The 24,924-nt window shown below is 38.4% G+C and overlaps 1 protein-coding gene across 1 annotated transcript in view; it reads right to left on the bottom strand.

The window, feature by feature from the left end:
* RNF180 (ring finger protein 180) overlaps positions 1-24,924 on the bottom strand; it is a 135,195-nt gene that overhangs the window by 22,797 nt on the left and 87,474 nt on the right. Inside the window, exons 5-6 of the mRNA XM_045566071.1 lie at positions 19,430-19,655; positions 516-641 (exon numbers count right to left, since the gene is read on the bottom strand). Of these exons, the coding sequence (XP_045422027.1) occupies positions 516-641; positions 19,430-19,655 (352 nt within the window). The remainder of the gene's footprint in view (positions 1-515; positions 642-19,429; positions 19,656-24,924) is intronic.

The following is a 24,924-nucleotide window of genomic DNA, read 5'->3' as shown; positions in this document are numbered from 1 at the left end:
TGTGACCTGGGAGTAGGGAAAAACTTCTCAAATAAAAATTCAAAACACAAATGAAAAAGCAAAAAGTGGATTTAATTATATCAAATGTAAGGATTTCTTACAATGAAGAACACTGTGGACAAACTTAATATGCAGATAATAAATTGGGATAAGAAATCTGTAATTTCTAAAGCTGAAAAGGGATTAAGAAATTCTCAAAAATCAATAAGGGCAGAAACCACCTTAGAAAAATGAGCAAAGTAGTTACAAAAGAGGAATCCAAAAGGCTAATAAGCATTAAAAGGGATTTTAAACTATTAGCAATCAGTAAATGCAAATTAAAATAATAATGAGGGTTCCTAATTCCCATTCCCTGCCAACACTAGTTGTTTCCCATAGGTATCCAGACTGGTCATCTGGGAGAACTGTTGACACTATTCAGTCAAGTTAAATATACTCATACTCTATGATCCAGACATTCTGTTCTTGAGTCTATGCACCAAATAGATATTCACAGTTCATATTAGTTTCCTTACCTCCAAAAAGATGGAATGCTTTTTTGCAGCTTGGTAGAGGCCATTTTGCACAGCTGGATTTATGAAAGCTTTGTTTTATTTTCAAATATTCTTTAGTAAAGAATGTTTTTGTGGCATTGTTCAGTTCTAGAGTAAAGCAAAAGAAAATAGTATTTTTAACCATTAATTTGAGTAAAATGGCAAGAATATGACAAATGATTGCTGTGGTATTTTGATAATAAATTCATATGTCTTTAAGTCAGTGAAGACAAAAGTGGATTCAACTTTTTTTTTTTAAATTCAAGTATATACAACTCCCCGAAATTCACATTTGGTGCAACATTGATATGCCTACACATAGAACATACATGTATTGAATTAACTATTATGTCAGGCACTATGCCATGTGAGGAATATACACGAGGCATCATGCCTGCCCTCAAACTGTAGACTAAAAGATGAAAATAAATTAGTAGACAAAAACGGGGAATAATGTGTTACAGGTGTAGCAAAAGAACAGCTAAAATGCAATCAGGACTCAGAAGTGATACTTTTTACTTCATAATCCATTATATTCTATTTGCTTTTACATTAGCTCATTGCTACAGATTTGCTATAAATTTGAGAGTTTAAAAAATGTAAAAATTCTCAAACTTTCAGAAGCCAACTAATGAGTTAAAAAGGAAATATTCAATTGAAGTACGCACAGACCAATCACAGAACACACATGATGACATTCACTTTAGTAGAAAGTCTTTTTATATGAGCCATGGAAAGCCAGGATTGAGTTAGACTGTTTAAATGGAGAAGCTCTTCTTAGGCCAGTGCAGAGTTGGTTACTAATCTGAGAAGCAAACTAGGTTTTCCATCAACCATCCACTCTTACTTTTTATCCCACAATTATCACCTGTAGCATTTCCTTAGTTTTGATACTACTTCAGGCTTTGAGCTTCAGCTCAAGCCAGTTGCATTACATTTTCTCTATTTTTCCTAATCACTGCCTTGGACTGATTATTACCTAAGGAATTCAAAGGGAAAATTGATTCAAAAAGTTTACAATTAACAACCAAAGGAACAATGTAAGAAACAGATTACTCTAGGCAAGTGATGTTATGTATTAAACCTGCAACTCCAACTCCCCTCCAAATTGTGCACCTATGAACCAGTATACAAGTTAGAGAAAAGGTATTTTTGTAGTCTCACCATGTATTCTGAGGGGGTGAGGGTTATTATGGCTAGTACATTTTTTATACCTTACATGCTTAACAGTTAAATCATTTCAGGTTGGATATTCTCACACTGGTTTCTACAATGATACACAGCTGTTTTATTAAAGTCCACTTTGCCCACTGCCTGTTTATAGCCCTTTAGTACAAGATAGTCATGGTACTACCACCTGGTTAAAAGGGCTCATCAGTACCCTTCATATGATTAAGAGAATGGAAGAAGTTATCAAATGACTTGAAACACAATCATTTACAGTAACTATGGTTTTCTTGCAGGACTGATCCTTAAGCCCTGATGACTATGGTTCAGAGTCATTTTCTGAGAAGTTAAAAATCCCCTGATCAGGTTGACTGATAAGGAGCTAAAAAAAAAAAAATCCCCTAAGTGGTATTGTGTTAACAATTAACTCTTGGGCAAATTGAGTCACAGTTTTCTAAATGCCCTTGTATATGAGACCCATGTGGCCGGTCAGTGATGATTTCATATGGGAGATAATACAAACCAAAGTGAAGAGTTTGCAACTCAACACTTTTTATTTCTCTCCTTTCACTCCCTTCTTTTCCTCTCCCTTCTTCCTCCTCCTCCTTGAAAATTTGCGGCCATGTTCTAAATTGTTGACATAATAGCTAGAGAATGCATTGTACTACCCTATCTTATACTGAAAACTTGTTTGGAAATATAATTGAATTCTAGTACAACAGATCAAAAGGACATCATAAGAGTCATCCAATACCTGCAGTTTTGATAACTAGCCACACAATCTTTTTCTAGGGGGTAGGTGAGAGAAGGAAAAGCAAATAATGTCTGTGATATTCTGTTTTCTGGCTTCAAGGAACTTATTACACAATGAACTTTTAAACTATTTCACAAATTCACATATTAACACACCAAAACAGGAAGGTTTAGGAAATATTTTCATAACACCCAAGAAAATTATGATTGGAGAGATTACTTTATTAAAATTTGCAAGATGAGATGGGACTTGTACCTACAACTTATTGAACATATACACCTGTGTATCCATAACATAATCTTATGAGTCCAATGATTTTGGATGATTTAATTTACTATACTTGATCTGAAAGATTGTTGGAGAAGAGAGGATCCAGAAGTCATTTCTTTCCATTGCTGGGCCAAATAAGAACTGGGTTCTAATACCTCTTAACTTGGGGTCTTCCACAAATCACTGAACTTCTCTTTGTACTCACTTTCTGCCCTATCTCTTGCAAACGTTGATTTTGCACCCACTCTGTGCCTGGCACTTTGCTGATCTAGCTAGGAATACGGAGATGAATTAAATGTAATTCCTGCTTTGCAGGGCACTGTACTAGATTAGTGATTCCAACATGCTTGGCTATGCATCAAAATCACTTAGGGTACTTGTTAAAAGGACAAATTCTAGAACCTCACCTAGATGTATTAAAGCAGAATTGTATGTGATGTAGGAGTCTGTGCTTTCTAATAAGCCCCTTGGGTGATTCTGACGCACAGCTAGATTTGATAACCACTGGATGAAATGATCGTAGGTCCTTTTCTGTTCTAAAATGATTTGAATTTATTTAAATATGGTAAGCATTATCTCACTCCACTATAAAACTGTATTAACCTTACCCATGGATATTGTTCTTTCTATAGATCTGTGTTGCCTCCAATCCAGCAGCATTTGAGTTTAGAAATGCAGGATTTGGCAACAAAGAGAATATTCAACAATATATTTCCTAAAATTACCTGGAAGAAACATTAAGAAAAATCTAAGGGTAGACCAAGGTGTAGTGCTCTGAGTAAAAGGTGATGAAAGCTACCTTTATCCCCTCCTCAGCCAATGTTACCAGTAGGGAGTAGTAGATGATTCTTATTAAAACACATATTATAATTTACCAGATTTTATCAGTATTTAATACTGATATTAGATATGCTAGAAAATAAATATGCTAGAAAAATAAAAAATAAACCGAATATCCTGGAAAGATCTAAGTCTATTCCAACCATACACTTAGATAAATGTGGTGGCAGTAGCAGTGGAAACAGCAGCATTTTTGTGTCATGCTATCATCAAAAAAGTAAATGACTGTTCAGATAAAGGAATTCTAGTCTTCTTGATTTGGCTAAGGTCAGGCGCTAACTGCCAACTATATAAAATCTGAATTCACATTATTACAGGGTGTATTATCATGAGATTTCATGGTACTATATCACAAACAATAAAAAAGGACAATCACATGCATATTGGGATAATTTTGAACTACAGAGTGCATCAATAAGGTGGTGCAACTTTGGTTTCAGCTGCATGCTTAAATGTTGGTAACTTTATTTTCTATTTCAGCATATTATGGGGGTACAAATGTTTAGGTTATGTATATTGCCCTTGCCCCTCTCCATCAGAGCTTCAAGCGTGTCCATCCCTCAGACGGTGCGCATTGCACTCTTTATGTATGTATACACCCCCCCATCTGCCTGATGCCCGATGACTGTTATTCCTATAGGTGTTGATCAGGTAAAACCAATTTAAACAATTCATTATAATTACATAAAGAGTTGTTTAGAATAGTTTCAAGCATTCTACTAAGTGCAGGAATTAAAGCTGTGTAATAGGCATAGTACCTCCAGTAAGTCCTGTCTAGTAACAAGGCCATCCTAAAGTTATGAGGTAAGTGTTCTGATAGGGTTAATTCACGGTACCCTAGAGTCTTATTTAGCAGGGGAACTTGATAAGAATATTATTATAAATATAAGGCATAGTCATTTAAGTGGACCCAATGATATTATGTTCTATTTAAAAGACTACGAGGTGTGTATATGGCTATCTTATTCAAATTATTAAAGGCCTTGTTTACCCATTTAAAATTATTTCTCATTATTCTGAAAACTTTTCCCCCACAATTCTTAGTTCTATGTTGTTTGATATATAATATTTCATTTTTTTTCTGGAGATGCAAAGCACAAAAAATCATCTGACAAAGAGGAAAATTGTAACATGTTGTAATAATAATAAAAAGACTACTTCTTCAAGAGTTTTGAATTATATACGTGTACCAGGATGGGTCCTGAATTTGAGTAAAGACCCAACTCTCCCAATTTTCAGTAGGTGCTCGTGTGTGCTTGTTCACAGGCATTATTTGGTTCAAGGAAATTAATGTACAATAAAGGACATTTGCAAGCAATAGAACAAGATTGGGAATTAGAGTCCCAGTCAGTGGACATTTGTGTAAAAAGGGAGATCTCTAAAAAAAACAATCTTTATTAGCTGATGCTAAATCCTCGTTACTTAACATAGCTTTTGGTTTAGTAATATCTTGTGAATGATCTTTGAAACTTTTCAATTAGTTTTATCTCACTCTTATCCCTTAATATGTTGATTTTATTATATTTCAATAATATATACATTAAAATAGTTTTCTCTGTGCAAGAGTAAGGCTGAGTTAGGATGCTGTACAAGGACATCCTTCCCTTCCACAAGAATGGAGAAGGGTTAATAAATTTGGCATTTGAACCTGCTTTACTGTGTATTTACGACAATCTCAAAACTATCTTCAGGGCTTCAGGGGCAATGCTTACTTTGCACCTCTGAAAAAAGGGCAAAAAGGGCAAAAAAATCCCACTCCTGATGAAACTCATTTTGTACCCATGTGAGGCACCCAGAAATGCTCATCTGTCTATAAGGTGAACAACACAAGTTAGAAAAAAGTTTGGATCTGCTGTTACAGCTTATATTCAACAGAAAATTATCAGTTTGAATCACAGAAATACGTAATGTAAGTCTGTAAGTCACATACCCAGGTCTTGCGACCTGGCAGGTGATCACCATGTGGTAGCTGCAAGGTCTCACTGTACATCCTGTGGGATTTGGGGGCCAAGAAGGGCTTTGTATGCTAGGAAAGCAGAGGCCAACCAGGAATATCTCACCCAATATCGATGAATACTTACCTATGTATCCTTTGACAGTAAATCTGAATCTGATTTTCATACCTTTTCCTAGTGAACTGTTCAAGGTTAAAATCTACTTTGGGAAATCCCATTGTCCAGCTGAATATGCAGCCTGATGACAGGCATATATAACAGGGACAGAAATAAAAACCATAAATTCTTTACCTGACATTTTCAAAATGGAGTTATGGGTTTTATAATATCTAAGTCATTATAGAAAGCAAATTATTGTAATTTAAGAGCTCCTATTTTATTAGCTAGATAAGCACTATTTAAAAATTTATCCATTTTAAGTCGATAATTCCATTTGGTATTTGGAACTATAATATTTAGTGCTTACAATTCAATATAATATTTGTACCAGGATAAAGAGTTGTTGCAATCATTTTTTTAACCATTTGCTCCAGGAGAAATCTGCTAATAAGACTTTCTTAGGTTAGAGCCTTTACCCAAGCTTTTTACCTGAGGCAGTTATATTTACCTTGTGTTACTGATGTCCTTTAACGGCTTTGGAGCATTAAAAAATCATTTCAGTAAATGTTTCATTACTCAAGAATAACTATAATAGTTTGCCCTTTGTTAGAGGGATTATAAGGCCAAAAGGAAATCTATTAAATTAAGTCCAATTCAACCATAACATTTGTTGAGCTCTTACTATAAGCTCTACTTATACCACAAGTATTTTGTACTGTTCTGATGTTTATTATTATTTTGTATGTGAAGTTACAGTTCAGGATTTAGGACAAGTCTATGGAGGGATATATTAGTGGCTCCACAAAAGGTGAGCACTGCATCCATCTCAAGCCATGATTCTCCTGTATGAAAAGAAATAGGACTTCACCTTCCCTGCTCACCCTCATCTTCAAATTATCCCCAGGACAGAGGATAATTTTTCATTGTGTGGGACTGGCCCAAATGCTATAGGATATTTGTCATCCTTTCACTGCTGACTAGATGCTAGAAGAATCCTCCAATTATTGTGACAGCCTAAATATTCCTGGTGAAAAATTGCAGGTCTGTTCTATGCTTTAAAATCCTAGATTAGCTTAAATGTCATTTCCTTACTTAGTTTGGGACTTCTATAAACAAGGTAGAGAATTAGATATTTCCTTTTCCAGTGGAGTTCACCAGTGTATCTGCTCATCAGCACCGAGTTCCACCATGTAAAGGCCCAAGAGTAGTGGCACTGGAGGGTAGGAGAGTGGTCAAAAGGGAGAGTGGGATTGATGAGAGGAAAAAAATGGAACATGGATAGGAATCTTCCTTGCCGAGGTCTGGGTGCATTGTGAACGTGGATGGGGTGAGAGCAGGGAGTGATTTCACAGTTGGGAGGTAGGTTGCACTGGTCCTGTGGCTCCCCTTGTAACACCTGCGACACTATCATCTTTCACATGACTGTGGGCTGGGATCCCTGAACAGTTGATACGAGGTGTGTTAGCAGGAATGCCTGCAGGAGGGTCCTCTAGAGTCCATTCACAATGGGGGAAATGGCATGCTTGGTTTGAAGGCTGCAGTCAAAAAGTCCATTCAACAAAAGATGATGTCTTTCCTCAAAATAAGACCATGATCTCCTTGGCTGAGGGATTCCTCCTCCCTTACCTGGATAATGCCACTCCACATTGTTTGCAAATCCTGGCCTTTTCTCTTCCTTGGCCTGCAGATTCTTTTGTGTAGCATTTAGCACCTCCCTGAACAGGCCTACTATTGAGATGATAATGTGAGAGCTCCCAGTATCAAAACATGTAGTGAAGTTATCAATGAATGGGAAATGTCCCACCTATCCTGAGGCCTTTTTCCCAAGCCTTACCCATCCCAGGGTCCTTCTCATTTCCACAGATAAAAGAACTCTAGTTAATTTGGGACATACCCAGAACTCTTCCCAACCTACAAGCAGACTTGGAGTCTGCTGTGTTGAAAATTTATTAAACTGTTTTCCAAAATGACCACATTTTAAATTCCAATCAGAAATATATACAGGTCCCAAATTGTCCATATCTCTACCAACACTTGTTATTGTCTATCTTTTTGATTACAACCATTCTAGTGGGTATGAAGTGGTATCTCAAAATAGTTTTTATTTGCATTTCATTAGTGGCCAATGATGTTGAGCATCTTTTCATGTGCTTATTGACCATTTTTATATCTTTTGGAGAATTATCTGTTTAAATCCTTTGGGTTATTTGTCTTTTTACTGTTGAGTTGTAAGTGTTCTTGATATATTGCAGATACTAGATCCTTATCACATACATAATTTACAAATATTTTCTTTCATTCTGTGGTTGGCTTTTCACTCTCTTGATAATATCCTTTAAAGCAAGGAAATTTTCAATTTTGACAAAGTCTATTTTTTTCTTTGTTTTATTTTATTTTTTTTATTTCAGCTCATCATGGGGGTACATAAGTTTAGGTCATATACATTGTCCATGTCCCATCCATCCCCCCGAGTCAGAGTCCCAAGCGCGTCCATTCTCATTCTCCAGACAGTGCGCCTGGCACTCATCATGTAGTCATACCTCCATCCCCTCCCCCCCACCTCCCCGGGTCTGCACCTTCGAGCATGACCATTCCCCAGAGGGTGTGCAACGCACTCGTCATGTAGGCATACACCCATCCCCTCCCCCCACCCCCCATCCCAGTCTGATATCCAATTGGTATCCTTCCCTGATGTACATTTAGGTGATGATCAGGGAAACCAGTTTTCTGGTGAGTACATGTGATGCTTGTTTTTCCATTCTTTGGATAATTCACTTAGTATAATGGGTTCCAGCTCTCTCCAGGAGAACCAAAGAGATGTCGTATCATCGCTATTTCTTATAGCTGAGTAGTACTCCATGGTATACATATACCACAGTTTACTAATCCATTCATGGATTGATGGGCACTTGGGTTGTTTCCACATCTTTGCGATTGTGAATTGTGCTGCTGTAAACATTCGGGTACAGGTGTCTTTGTTAAAGAATGACTTTTGTTCTTCTGGGTATATGCCCAATAATGGGATTGCTGGATCAAATGGTAGGTCTACTTGAATCTGTTTAAGGTTATCTCCATATTGCTTCCCATAGGGGTTGCACTAGTTTGCATTCCCACCAGCAGTGTATGAGTGTTCCTGTCTCTCCGCATCCACACCAACATGTGTTGTTTTGGGATTTTTTGATAAAGGCCATTCTCACCGGAGTTAAGTGGTATCTCATTGTGGTTTTGATTTGCATTTCCCTGATGATTAGGGATGTTGAGCATTTTTTGATACGTTTTTTGGCCATTCTTATATCTTCTTTTGAAAAATTTCTATTCATGTCATTTGCCCATTTTTTGATAGGATTGTTTGATTTTTTCTTGCTGATTTTCCTGAGTTCTAAATAGATTCTTGTTATCAGTCTTTTATCTGATGTGTAGTATGCAAAAATTTTTTCCCATTCTGTAGGCTGTCTGTTTATTTTCATGACTGTTTCTTTGGCTGTGCAGAACCTTTTTAATTTAATCAGGTCCCAGTCGTTTATTTTTGTTGTTGCTGCGATTGCCTTAGGGGTTTTCTTCATAAATTCTTTGCCTAGACCAATGTCTGTAAGAGTCTTTCCTACATTTTCTTCTAGAATTCTAATCGTTTCCCATTTAAGGTTTAAATCTGTTATCCACCGTGATTTGATTTTTGTGAGAGGTGAAATCTGTGGGTCCTGTTTCAGTCTTCTACATGTGGCTATCCAGTTTTCCCAGCACCATTTATTGAATAGGGACTCTTGTCCCCAGAGTATGTTTTTGTCTATTTTGTCAAAGATTAGATGGTTATATGAGGATGGTTTCATATTTGGGTTTTCTGTTCTGTTCCACTGGTCTGTGTCCCTGCCCTTGTGCCAATACCAAGCAGTTTTAAGAACCACAGCTTTGTAGTATAGTTTGAAGTCTGGCAAATCAATACCTCCCATTTTGTTTTTATTGCTTAAGATTGCTTTTGCTATACGGGGTCTTCTCTGATTCCATACAAAGTGTATAATTATTTTTTCTAAATCTGTGAAAAATGATGTTGGTATTTTAATAGGAATTGCATTGAATCTATAGATTACTTTGGGTAGTATAGACATTTTAACGATGTTAATTCTTCCAATCCATGAGCATGGCATGGAACTTTAGGTGTTATATCTAAAAAAACCATTGCTTAACCCAAGTTCACAAAGATTTATACCTGTATTTTCTTCTAAGAATTTTATATTTTTAACTCTCATAATTAGGTCTTTGTTCCATTTTGAGTTAACATATATATGGTGTGAGACAGAGGTCCAAATTAAATCTTTTGCATGTGATTATACAGTTGTCCCAGCACCATTTAGTGAAATGACACAAAGACTAATTCTTGGAACACTTGTTAAAAATCAGTTGACCACAGATGTATGAGTTTCTTCTGGACTCTCCTCCATGGAGCTTGTTTTGGTTATTGTTTCTTTATTTGTTCAATGAGTTGGATGGACTAATTTAATGAAGCCTATTTCCCCCACCGTGTGCAGCCTCTCATCGTGCTCCACAGAGCACAAGCTTAGGCACACACCCAGTTTTACTGACCACCAGGGATGACTGTACTTAGTTTTAGCCCAGTCTGCTTTGACTCTCTTTCCCTGATCACTCCTTTAAGCTCTGGCTGGGCTTCCATTATTAGTATTACACACAGCTGTTAGCCTCTACCAATTGCTTGTTGATTGTTCTATTGTTTTCCACAATGCCCTGGGGTATAACATGCTCTACGGTCTGATTCATAAGTCAGGTTCTTTTGCAGGGGCACAGTGTTGCCAGTCTCTGAGGCTTACTACACCTTAGGAAGCCTCTTCTTAGCTTGCTCTTGCCATGATTATCTTCTAGCATATTAAGTATTTTGCTTTTTGCTACTAGAGTCATGGAGCTACCAGTCTGCCCTAAATTGCTTACCACCAAAATCTCCATTGTTTTCAACAACGCACTTAGGTATGAACTTCCCCACATTCTGTTCTAGATGAAGTCAGTTCCCTGAGAGCTGCGGAGCTCTCTGCTCTTACTGTTTGCCACCCTCCTTGGCAGAAACTCTGCATCACTGCATTGGAGCTGGGCATGGGGACAGTGGTCTGTTTGTCCCAGAGTGACACCTTTCCCCTATGAATAGGGTACTCGCTCCTGATATTTTTTGACTTGGCTTGGCTCTCCTGGCTTGGAATCTCTGCCCTATAAGCAAACTGGGTTGGGTAGATCAGGGCTCAGCATACTTGGACTGCTGTACCTAGAGTAGAACTTCCACCCTGCAACTAGGGGATAGGTGGGGAAGGGAGCTCCAGTACTCTTGGCTGTGACTGTCTGAAATAGAGCCTCTGCAACATGGAGCTGGGGAATGAGAGATATCAATAGTCTGCTTTGCCTAGAGTGAAACTGTAGCCCTAGACTGGCGGTAGGAGAATGGATGGAGGGAGTCCCATCTTCCTGGATGTATCCACCCGAAGTAGAGCTTTTATCACATTGAGCTGGCAACTAGGGGTTTAGAAGCTGGTCCTGTATCGAATCCTATAGGCTCTTGCTGTTCTTACCTACAACAGCAGTAGGTTTTAGTAGATATTTTTGAATAAATGCTTTTCCATTTGCTGTATGTCCTTAGGATAATTTACGTAGACTTTGATTTTTTAAAAATTATTTTCATCAGTTAAATGGTTGTTTTGCTGGGGGAAGGGTCCATTGAGTATCTCACACTATAATTCCAGAAATCTTCTTTACTATTTCTTGATTTATAAACTTTAAATATTATTGATTTCCCTCTAAGAGGATTTAAGTTTTTTATCCTATCTTTCTTCTCACCTCTCAAATTTTTGTGAATCATATCATTTTTAGTTTTTTTTTCTGATTATCATTATAATATGCTTATATCAGGTAGGTTGCTCTTGGTTGAAACTATTAATAACAGAAAATTGACTCAAATTGACTTAGTTAACAAGTAATATTTCATGTAACAGAAAATTCAAAGCTAGGGTGGGGTTCAAAGTTGACTGAATTGGTGGTTTAACAATGTAATCAAGAGCCCACATTCATGTCTTTTGTTCTGCCATCCAAAATAAAAGCTTCATACTAAGGCTGGTTCCCAATTGCTTATAAGATGGCTTCCAGTAACTATCTCTGTTATACACTTTCTTGTTCCTGTTCAAAGGGAGAATGAATGGTTTTTCCATTTCATGTCTTAAAAGTAAAGACACACTTTCTTCTCATCTCATTGGCCAAAACTGGATCACATGCCCATTTGTGAACCAATCACTGGCAAAGGGAATAGATTACCAAGGCACAGAGGATGGGGTCTGCTGCCAAGAGCCACTGGGTCTATGTTGGGAGACTTGAATACTCAGGGTTATGTTAGGAAGAAAGAAGGAGGTTATGGATACTAATTAGCAAACAACATTGACCCCCACAAATTTGATTTCTTTTCTATTAGCTGTCAACAATATATACTGACCTCCATTAAAAAAAATAGATATTAATGCATCTTACCCTTTTGTGTACATATCCTATCCCACTTCACCTTTTCAACTAACAGCCAACAGTGGTTAGTAATTTATGTGAGAAACTAGTGAATGTTATAGTTTAGATTTAAAATCACTAATTTGCTAGAGAACACTCTCTATGGAATATATCTGGGAGGAATTTCACTGTATTTCTATCCCTTGAGCTACTATTATAGAATTCTGTTACAAGCAACTTCTTATTCATTGTATTGTACAAATATCTTCCTTTTAAAAAATAATAGCCTTCCCACATTAACCTTTGACAATAACTATCTCCCCTGGCTTGTACACAACTGGAATGGAGATACTAGGTAACCAAGATAATAATTATTTAATAAATAACTTTTCTGTTACTAGTCACCTTACTGAAACCTAAGAGTCTAAAACTGGGAAACTAAGTTTCCCATAATATTTAATATCAACAAAAGCAGCAATAATAAGAGAAAAAAGATCTCATTTACAATAGCAACACCAAACATATAGGCATAAAGATAACAGGAAATGTACAGAGCCTTTAGGAAGGAATTATAGAACATTACTGAAAGATGATATACCATAAAAACAATCACTCAATATTATAAAAATGTCAATTAAAATGCCAATTATCCTTAAATTAACTTATAGTTTGATTCACTTGTGAGTTACTAAAATGCTAGAATAATTATAAGAGTGAAGTAATAGGATATGACAAGATAGATGAATGAAAAAGAATGGCTGCCAAGAAACACATACTTCAATAACAATAATAATAATTTTTTAAAGGAAGACAATCCAATCAGCATAGAAAGAATGGATTGTTAAATGAATGTTGCTGGGATATATGGCTAAGGAATGGAAAAGAAAGATATTTTATTTTTTTTACCAAATCATACACCTGAACAAATGGATTGGAGTTCAATGTGGAGAAATGAGAACAAAATGAAACCTAAAATAAATATAGGTAAAGAGAAGGTCTATATAATTCTGTAGTGAGTAAAGCTTTTTAATACCTAAAATGATATTGAAATCAGAAATTATAAAGGCAAAGGTCACTACATGAGACTACATAAAAATATAGAAATTCTGTACATTCAGAAAATACCATAAACAAATTTAAAGTACAAAATGATAAAAATGGAATATTATTTGCCATATATGACAGAAGTTGACATCAAATATTTTTTAAAAGACCCTTATCATGAGGGATTTAAAAGGAAAATGAGGATAGTCAAGGCAGCAGAGACAAAAAGCCCTCATACACTGCTGCTTACAATAATTTTGGAGAGTAATTTTGCACATATATACCCTCAGAAATAGGTAGGCTTTAACTAACGTATCTGCTTCTAGAAATTCCTCCTAAGGAAATACTCTGTGATGTATTCAAATATTCTCTGTGATGTATTCAAATATTTATCCACATATATTGGTAAATAAATTATATATAAAAAACAAACTCAATGTCTCATAACAGTATATTGGTTAAGTAGAACATGATATAATCATAAGAACTTTAAGTTAAAGCATATTAAATACCATATTTATATTATAATCTGATTTTTCTTGGTAAAAACAAAGAAAAAAATTAAGTATATACATAAGAAATATTCTGGAAGGCAACTCACTAAATGCCTTTAATATAGACAAGAATATGGGTGATTTTGAGCTTATAATATTTATTTGTATTTTCTGACTTTTCTATAATAAAATTGTATTATATAGTTTTGAAAGTTATCTTTGTAAGAAAACTGGACCATATTTTTTTGGCTACTAAAAATATTGCTTTCATGAATTTATACTCTTATTTCCTCAGCTTTTATCAAAGAATACCATAAGAAATAATGTAAGAACTATTATTTTTGAGGACATTGCCTACTCCATCTCAACATGCCCCAGAGGAGGAACTACATAAAAAATTCTTTTTGAAGGTAAGTGTCAGAAACCTTTCCTTACACTGAGGAATTTTTTTTTTTCCCATGGACCTAGAATCATGTAACTGTACTTACTTTTCTTTCTGTTTTGTTTTTTTTAATTTCAGAATATTACAGGGGTGCAAACATTTTGGTTACATGAATAGCTTCTGTACAATCTGAGTTAAAGTTATAAGTGTGCCCATCACCCAGATAGTGTGCATTGCCCTGTTAGTTGTGTATTTACCCATTCCTTCCTCCCTCCTCCCCCCTGCTTGATTTCCATTGAGTTTTACTACCATATGTGTACATGACTGTTGATCGATTAATTCCAATTTAATAGGGAGTACATATGGTATTTGATTTTCTATTCTCGAGCTACTTCACTTAGAAGAATGGTCTCAAGTTCCATCCAGATAGTGACTTAAAGGTATGAGTTCACCATCTTTTTTTTTATGGCTGAGTAGTACTTCATGGTATACATATACCACATTTTATTAATCCACTTATGTAATGATGGGGACTTGGTTTGATTCCATATCTTTGCAATTATGAATTGTGCTGCAATAAACATTCTAGTGCAAGTGTCTTTTTGATAAAATGACTTTTTTTCCTTTTGGGTAAATACCCAATAATGGGATTGCTAGATCAAATGGTAGGTCCACATTAGTCCTTTGAGGTATCTCCATACTACTTTCCCTCAAGGTTTGTTTTTTTCTGATATAAACATAACCATTCTTCCTTGTTTTTGGTATGCATTTTCTGTGAATATATTCTTCTACCCCTTTACCTTGATTCTATGAGAATCTTTGTGGTTATGTGGGTCTCTTGGAAACACTAGATATTTTGGCTGTGTTTTTTCATTCATTCCACCAATTTATATCTTTTAAGTGGGACAATTAGACCATTTATGTATAATGTTAAAATTGGTATGTGAGATACTGTCCAGACATTGTGTTGATTGTTATTTGGTTAATTTGTATTCTCCCTTCTGTTACTGTTTGATAAAAGCTGTGAGTTTTTTTCTTTTTTAAACTTTGGGGTGTTTTTACACTGGTGAGTATTGACTTTTCATTTTGATGCTTAACCCTTTGAGCATTTCTTGAAGGGCTGGTGTGGCAGTCACAAATTCCCTTAGCATTTGCTTGTCTGGGAAAGACTTTTTCTCCTTCATTCATGAAACTTAGTTTTATAGCATACAAAATTCTTGGCTGGCTGTTATTCTTTTTAAGAATACTAAAAATTGGACCCAATTCCTTCTGGCTTGTAAGGTTTCTGCTTAGAAATCTGCCAAGAGTCTGATGGGTTTTCCTCTGTAAGTTACTTGATGTTTTCATCATAGCTTGTAGGATTTTCACTTTCACGTTCACTTTGTCTACTCTGACTATATGCCTTGGTGATGTCTTCTTGCAATGAACCTTCCAGGAGTTTACTGAGCTTCTTATACCTGGATGTCTAAATATCTAGCAAGGTCAGGGAAATTCTCTTCCATTATTACCTCAAATACAGTTATCATGTTTTTTGCTTTATCTTCTTCTCCATCAGGGATACCTATGATTCTTATGTCTGGATGTTTTACATATTCTCATATTTCTCTAAGATTTTGTTCATTGCTTTTGATTCTTTTTTCTTTATTTTTGACTGTCTAGGTTCATTCAAAAGTCCTAAAGGGGTGGGGAACCTGTGGCCTTCTGGATCCTTGAGTGCAGCCTTTTGACTGAATCCAAATTTTATAGAACAAATGCTTTTAATAAAGGGATTTGTTCTGTGAAGTTTGGATTTTATCGAGGGGCTGCACTTGGGGATCTGGAGGGCTACATTTGGACCTGAGGCCACAGGTTCCCTACCCCATTCCCTAAATGACTCTTTCATTTCAAGCAGTTTGTTTTTTTTAAATCTATCCGTTTAGTGAATTTTTTCATTCATGTTCTGAATTATTATTATTTTTTGGTTACTTTGTGTTGATTTTCAACTTTCTCATTGATCCCATTGAGCTTGCTTGTAATCCATATTTTGAATTCTATATCTGACATTTCAAAAATTTCCTTTTGGTTGGAGCCCATTGCTAGAGAGCTAGCTAGCGTGATCATTTGCAGGGTGTTGAAACAGCTTGTTTTTTTCATATTGCTGGAGTTCCCATGCTGGTTCCTTCTCATCTGGAACTGCTTCCCTCAGTTCAAAACAGACAGCTTTGCAGTTTGTTCTCCTCTTCCAGGAACTCTTGCTGCTCACTGTAGAGAGGCAGAGGTACACTGCCTTTGGCTTGTGCAGGAAGAACCCACTGTAGTGTTGCTGGAAATTTGGGTGGGTTGGACCTCAGACCCCTGGGAGAGTGTTCAGGTGCCACTGGTGGTGGTCTAGGTTAGGTAATCCTTGGTCCCCAGGCCTCTGGATAGTGTGCTTGAGTCCCGAGGGACCAGACTGAGACTGGGCTCAAATCTTAAACCTCCCTGAGTTCAGGTGCTGGTTGTGATAGGGAGGGGTGGGGTGATCTCCTGGTCTGGAAGAATGCTCAGGCAGGAGAAGGGTGGGATGCACTGTGAGCCTGTCATAAGGCAGGCGGGTCCCTCTTGATGAGATTAGCAGAAGCAGGCAACTGTGGGGTACACAAACCACTCATACCTTTTTCCCTCAGCAGAGGTGGTAGTTTTTGTTTTTGGGGTACCCCAAAGTACCTGGATTCCCAGCTCCCTTCCTGGCTGGCTGTAGGAGAGGTGGCGGAGAAAGTTCAAACCTCTGTGTGCTGGGCTTCCAGAATGGCTGGGGACTATCGCTGAAGTGCTCCCGCAGGGGAGGGGCAGCTGTGCTAGGGAACTGCCTCCAGAGAGGGTAGGCTCTTCCCAGAGGAGACAGCCCGGGGAGGGGAGAGGATGGCTCACCGTGCCCTCCCTCAGCAGAGGTGGTAGTTATTGTTCTTGGCATACAAAAGCACCTGGGTTCCCAGCCCCCTTCTCGGCCTGGCTGTGGCAAAGGTGGCAGACGAAGCTTGAACCTCTGTATGTAGGCTCCCAGAATGGCTGGGGTTGCTGAAGTGCCCTGGCAGGGGAAGTGTAGTTTTGCCAGGGACTTGCCTCCAGGAAGGGTAGGTTCCTCCTACAAGAGTTAGCTCAGGGAGAAACTGCTAGCCCTGCCTTTCCTCAGTGGAGCTCTTGTTGTAGCTTTCTAAAGGGAAAAGAGTGTGCCCCACACTCCGTGAGAGCCTGGATGTGATAGGTGCTCTGTCAGAAGGAGGCAGCTGCTTCCAAGTGTCCTGGCTTAATCATCCCTGTGGAACCCTCGCCGGCTCTTCAGAAACTTTTCTGTAGGCAGTTGGAACACTTGAAACTGAATACTTCATTTGATTTAGTTACTATGTAGGGCCATATGGCTTATATATCTGTCCATTTCCCCTCACCTAGTCTTTATATTCCATTTCAATTTATAATTCCCTTGCCCTGCTATTTCATTATATGTATTTTATAAGTTATTTCAAATCTTTCTGAGGGTATAAATTTTAATTAATTTATAGACAGGGTCTCACTCTGTCACCCAGGCTGGAGGTGCAATGGCACATCACAATTCAGTGTAGCGTTGAACTTCTGGGCATTAGCCATCCTCCTCCCTCAGCCTCCTGAGTAGCTAGGATTACAGGTGTACTCCACCATGCCTAGCTAATTCTTTTATTTTTTGTAGAGATGGGGTCTTGCTATGTTGTTCAGGCTGGTCTCAAACTCCTGGCCTCAAGCAATCCTCCTGCTTTGGCCTCCCAAAGCGCTGGAATTATAGGCGTGAACCACTGTGCCCAGCCAAGGGTATAAATAATTAAGTAGGATATTCCTATTTTTATTATCAGTCTCTAAATGACAGTACACAACCAAATATAGTCTATATTGGAAGAGACTATAAGTATTCCCAGTATAATTTTAGAATCATTCATTTTTAAAATAAAGGAAAATACGAAATTGTTGTTTTGATAAATGAACCAAGAGAGACTTGAGTCATAAGATGTGATGGAAATAAATTTTAAAATCCCGATCAGTGTTAAACAAGATCATGGAAGGCAGGGACAGCATCACTTTAAGCACCATGTCCACCACCTTGATGTTTCCTATCAAAATAAGCTTTTAGTAAATGTTTGCTTGCATAGCTGGCCAGAGGAAGAAGTGTCATTGGTGCTCCTCTTTTTGGTCACCTCAACAAGGAATCTGATATTAGAAAAGAACCTTTGTCTCCCACCTCAATGTTCCAGACATAGGCCAGAACAGAAGGGTGTCCAGTAAGCTTCTGCCTTTTCATGGAAGTGCTTCCTTTCCTTTCTCCACCCTTTACTGGCTCAGGAAAGGAGGAGTAACTGAAGTGCCTGGTGAGACTGATGACAGCCTGGTGTCCTGACCACATTACTGGGTAGAATTACAACTGTGTTTGGCAGGTCCTTTCGTGTCTCGATCTGCCTAAGCTCACTGCAGTGATTTTGTGTGGCAGTCTACGTGCACTAGGCAGATCAGAGAGGCATATCTTTACATTCTCTTCATCATCCGATTACTGAGCCTGTAAGGCAGTTTGCAAGTCTTCATGCAGCCGGTTAGGTTAGAACACTCAAAGCTTACTTTAATAATCTAATTCTTCCATGTAGGTGGGTCCTTGGATTTCTTTCAGAGAAGTAAAATGCAATGTGTAGCCTATACAGTTTTACTACTAATGAAGTTCACACTTTGATCCTCATTTGGCTCCTGTATGGCTGAGATGAGAAGATAGAAAATTTCCCCCTAACATTTAGCATACAGTAGTGCATTCTATCATTCTACCCTTTATCCTTAGTTCTCTATGTTCTACATTCATTAGTTTTTAATCTCTCCATTAATGTTTTAAATACTGTGTTATATATGCCATCTTTATATGACAATTAGGCCAGCAAATCCTTGCTCAATTTTATTTTTTTCTGTTTAAGAAGAAAGACCTCAAGAACATTAAGAAGATTTAGATTTTGAGTTTGAGGGGTAAGATGTAATAATTGTCCTCAGATATTTACAGATCTATTCTCTGTGACTCCAGAGGAAATAACAAGGACTGAAAAATGAGCAGTAGTGGAAGGCAGATGTGAGGAATAATCAACACCTCAAATGGAATTTCCTTGACAATGGAGATGTTCAAGTAGAGACTGAACAACAACTAGTTATGACATTTTAGACAGGATCTGAGTGTAGAGTAGGGGATTAGAGATGAGGATTTAGTCTCATCTATAATTCTATGATTTTAACACAGTGTTCAGGTATAAAAGCACTGTTTGATAAAGTGGAGTCTAACAAAGTATGCTGTACATGATTTTCAAGAACTTTTTTATAATTTATAAAGTACGTTAGAACTAGAACAAAGAGGCAGTCAGAATAATCAGACAATCATGTTAGTGAAAGAGAACAGTTACCTGTCTGGAAAAAGACTCTAGAAATAATTGTCCGACATAATGGGCAAGGAGTGCTTGCAGGATTGTCTTTGGCCAGAGTTCGTAAGCAGGGCTCACAGAAGATGTGGTGGCAAGGGTAACACATGTAAGGGTTGAAATAAACATCCAAACACACTGCACAGATGTAGCTATCCTTTTCTTCTGCATATTCATTGTCATCATCTGTACTCATCTCATTATTCAAAGTCTGCAAAACATAAAAACAATTTTTCTTAGTTCAGTATGAGATTGGTTTCCTTGAGATTGACTTTATATTTTGTTAAAATGAATGAAAATATTTATGAGACACACATATCTTTTTCTGTGACATAGTCAGTGACAGAAGTGCTGCCTTTCAAAGTGAGAAGAAACTGAAAATATATACAGGAAAAACCCAGAAGTCTAATTATTCTTCTTAGTATTTTTACAAATTGCTAAATGCTAAAATATACCAGAGCATATTAAGTACACCTGTGTCTCCATTTAACTAGCCCTATTTAAGTGTTAGGTGTACCAGTCCCAGGAATATAGATTCTTCTTCTGTCTCACCTCTACCACAGCAAATAAGCTGACTGTCACAAAATTATAGAGCCTTAATATTGGCATCCACACATGATGAGAAGTAAAAGCCGGAGGCCGTCATACCTCATCCCCATACTGTGCATGAAGCATTCTCTATTCTATACTTTGCAGCTTCCAGGACCTCAAAGCCAAGAAAGATCCAAAGCCTAGAGTTGTTAGGAGGTAGGCATGGCAAAGAAACCTGGGATAACTAAGGGATTAGCCATGCAGCTGGGAAGCATGATGAGCCTCTTCACTCTTCAAATGGAAGGGTTAGGAAAAAGGTACAGCAGGTCCTCGAATAACATCATTTTGCTCAATGTCATTTAGTTACAATGTTGATGAGAAAAAAAATCACCTCCTAGCTGGGGCCACTGTGTGGAGTTTGCATGTTCTCCCCATGTCTATGTGTACGTGGGCTTTTTCTGGGTACTCCGGTTTCCTCCCACATCCCAAAGATATGCCTGTTAGATAAACTGGTGTGTCTACATGATCCCAGTCTGAGTGGGCGTGAGTGTACCCTGTGATGGGCTGGTGTCCTGTCCAGAGCTGCAGGGAGAGGCTCCAGCCATTCCCCATTCTTACCTGGAATAAGTGGGTGAATAATTATCTTGTTTTTATTAATCTTTTTAGAATATATATAGAGCTCACATTTATTTTAATGTTTAATATCAGAAGTGTTATTTAGAAGTTTGGTGATGTTTTTGTTACTAGAAATAGGCTATGGGAACTTAACTCTTGTTAATTAGCCTATAGTTTCATTATATGTCATTTTGCTTAAAGTCATAGTTTCCATGAAACTATTGGTGAGAACTTTGAGGACTTACTGTAGTTAGGAACTAGGCAGCTCAGAGGTTAGTAGCACAAAGTCTATTAGCAGAATTCCTGTTACTCAACCTAACAATTTCCTCATCTGTGCAGTAGATATAAGGATGGAATGAGGTAATTTACTTAAAGTGTTTAGTACAGTACCCGGCATGTAGTAAATATTCAATAAATGTTAGCCATGGCGATACTCCTCCTCCCTTCTCCATTCCTTCTCTTCCTTCCCCACAGGCTCTGTAGTTATGCTAAAGCCTTGAACATTTTCCTCAAACCAGGCCTGGACTCAGTCCAGTGAGGCATAATGGGAGTCTACAGGGTGTATTTCTTTTCTCCTCCCTTTGATGTTTATAAAAATGGAGATCAGTGATTAATACTTGAAGGAGCCTTGGTTTTAATAAATATTTGTAAGTTACATGAAATGTAAAAGTTATGTAAATGAGGCAACAGAACTTTGAGAACACAGGAAAACCTTCTGCTATGGTTTGAACGTTTGTGTCCCCTCCATAATTCATGCTACCATTTAAACCCCAACCAAACAGTATTAAAAGGTGAGACATTTAGGAGGTGATTAAATCATGAGGGCGCAGTGTTATATAAGCAACCTTATACAAGGGCTAGAAGGAACAGCCTTTATCTGTTTTGCTCTTCCACCATGTAAGGACACAGCATTTATCCCCTCCAAGGAAGCAGTGCTCAAGGTGCCATCTTATGTCATTTAATCTCTTCACACAAACTTTTAGCATGTCTACTTTTCTGTAAATCTTATGCTATTACATTTTTTATGCCTGACACAAAATCCCCATTATGTCATGGAAAAAATTTTAGATACTAAGGTTATCAGAAAATAGCAGTGATTAAGAAATAACATATGGAAGTTGCTTTAAATATATAGACATATATGTTACAGAATTCTTTTAATTTCTTATTCTTAAATGTAAATTTTTATAAATGTCATTGTTGTGTCATAAGAATTTGTATTTCTAGTCTCGGAATGACTTCAAATTTGCATAAATACATATTCCAAATTTGACAGTTTTGGATTTCTAACATATGCTAGCTTACATACCAGTCATCAAAATATATATTTTAAGAAACAACTAGAAAAGTTTTTTTATATAGTCATAAAAGACTTTTGGTCTATATGTTGAACCAAGGTGATGCAGGAAGTCTCCCTCTAGTGCTAATTAGATAAAAATTCTAGTAAAAGCTTTAAAACCCTAATATATATAGTGGGGATATAGGTTGGGAGTTAAAACTCTAGGCTGTATGTATAGTAGCAAGGTAGAAAGGGCTGTTTGGTCCCAGGAATATGGTACAGAAGCCAGCTACTCTGGACAAAGCATAGAAAAAGAATCACCAGAAGGATACCAACACTCCAAACCTGCACAATTTGTGGGTGTAAAGCTGTATTACCACTTCCCAAGAAGCCAGGAAGAGAAACCAAGATGGACACTTGTCAGACCGTCCCAGTGGGAAGGTAGGATATTGGACTGAGGAGAGGGGAGAAAAGTCACAGCTCAGGTGTGGATCTCAGACAGTGACAACAGAGACAGCTGGGAACCCCATGGAGAAAAACTGCGAAGCTGAGATGGAAGATAAAGAGAAGATATCGTAGAGGATCAAACCCAGAGAGGCTTGGAGCCCAGTGAAAGGGTAAGGGGGGATTCCCCTCCCCTCCTACATGCCTTTGGTGACCAGCAGGCCACTAAACTTACGGAAAGCTTTTCTACCCTCCACAAGCCCAGGTGTGGTGGAAAGTAAGGAACAGTGGGCCCCAGGAATTGGGGCAGTCCATGAGGGGCTTCCCCTGGCAGAGCGCCACTAGAGGCCTGAGTGTTGACTTTCTTCCATCCAGACACTTCCTCTTCTGTACCTCCTCTAACTATTGCAGCAAAGAAAGCAGTCTGAGCTCAGATTGACCAGGAGTCATGGCCCCACCTGACCCATTACAACTGTGAGAGTAGTTTAAGCCCAGAAGTTCCCAAACAGCAGCTTTTCTCCCACAGGGTGCACACTGGGGCTCAGATAAACCTGGTCTTGGTGTCCACTGGACATGAGAGCGGTGAAGGGGGATGCAGAGGAGAAGTCTGGGAGCTGGACTTGGGTAGCAAGGAAGCCCACCTGGACATATCTGAAAGGAGAGTGTGGTGGGGTACTGAGGGACAGGGATCTGGGAGCATGCCCATCCCCCCCCGCCCACTGGAGAACCACCATATTGGATAAGAGTATGGCATTTGGAGAGGAACAGCCTAGCTCCTGGCTCCATGGCAATCAAATGCCTCACACTCAGGCCTGCTGGCTGACTGGGTGCTGTGGCCCCTCCTCCCACTCATTACAACAGAGAGAGCAATATGCATCAAGAAGTTTGTGAGCGCTCAGTTCTCTCCAGAGGGCAGTACTCCAGGCTGAGGTCCCCACAGAGGGGCCTGTACCTCTTTCTTTGAGGACTTGTAGTGGAACAGGGGTGCACAATCTGGGAACTTCCTGCCTGCCAGTGTTTTGTGGAGATGCACACAAGTGGGTCAGACACACAGACTGGGGGAGGTCTGAGGGCTGGATTTGGATGATGAGGGAGCATACACGGGCTGATCTGAGGGAGCGTGCTGTGGGGGTCAAAGGAGTGGTAATTTGAGTGAGTACCCACCCCTCCCCACAGAAAAACTGCACTACTGGATAAGGGTGGTATGATCCCAGCCTGGGCCTTAGTGCTAAAGCCTTTAGGCCCCTCTCCAGAAAACAGGCGTACCAGTTTGGAGAGCTTGTCCTGACCCTCCTACCGGTGGCTCCCCCTAGGGGCCAGAAAACTAACTTCTGAGCCCTGCTGGGTTTTGCAAAGCCTTTCAGGCTCCCGAGACCTAGTCACAAACTGCCTCGCTCCTCCCTCCACTTCAGTGGTGGCAGAGATCAAGCACCACCCTGGGAGCTACAGGGTCCCTCCTAAAGCTTGGGGCACTCAAGTACTCCACCTGGGGGACCAGAGCCTACAGGCGGCACAAAAGAACATCTCGGCAGCTGGTTCTTTCACACAAATATCAATCAATGACAGGGAGAACAACTCTACAACTCATCATAGTAGCTCCCTATTCAAGTAAACAGGGTGTGGCACATTCATACTCACACACACCACCCACATTATCAGATTAAGCTGGGGGACCCAACACAATTCACACTGCTGGGAAGAAGTGAAGACACCAGGACAGGGGCAAACTGAGAAGATCATCAAACCTGCTTGAACACCCCATAGGCAACTTGAGACAAGCACTCCTCTCCCTGTCACAGATAAGGACAAGCAAGCCAGTCCCAGTATTCCCAGGACTCAACCAAGAGGCCAGATAAGAAGGAATCAGCAAAAGAACTCTGGAAATATGAAAAAATCAGAACAAAAGGACACCCCCAAAAGGAAACAACAATTCTTCACCAATGAATATGAACGAAAACAAAAATAACGAAATGACAGATAAAGAATTCCAAGTTTGGATTATAAGGAAGCTCAACGAAATACAACACAAAGAAACCACACACACACACAAAATACAGAAACTGAATGAAAAATTCACTAAAGAAATCAAATTATTTAAAAAGAATGAAATAAACTTCAGGAAATGAAAATTTCATTCAAGGAAATACAAAACACAGTGGAAAGTTTTAAGAATAGACTACACCAGGTAAAAGAATGAATCTCAGAGCCTGATAACACCTTCAAAATAAACCAGATAGTCAAAGATAAAGAACAGAGAAATAAGAGGAATGAACAAAGCCTACAAAATATGGCATTATGTAAAAAAGTCAAACATAAGATTCTCAGGCATACCTGAAAGTGAAGAAGAAAACACACAAGGGTTGGAAAACATATTTGAGGGAATAATTAAGGAAAACTACCCTGGCCTTGCTAGAAATTTAGATATCCAGACACAAGAACCTCAGTGAACACCTGGGAGATTCATCCTAAAAGAGGCACAACTCATAGTCATCAGAGTGGCCAAAGTCAATGTGAAGGAGCAACTCCTGTGAGTCATAAGGTGAAAACATCAGGTAGCTTACAAAGGAAAACCCATATGGCTAACTGCAGAATTCTCAACTGAGACCTTATA

This window comes from Lemur catta, chromosome 12 (genome assembly GCF_020740605.2).
Source record: "Lemur catta isolate mLemCat1 chromosome 12, mLemCat1.pri, whole genome shotgun sequence".
Classification (NCBI taxonomy): domain Eukaryota; kingdom Metazoa; phylum Chordata; class Mammalia; order Primates; family Lemuridae; genus Lemur; species Lemur catta.
Note: the sequence above shows the minus strand (reverse complement) of the source record. Positions and strands in the feature narration are given on the sequence as shown.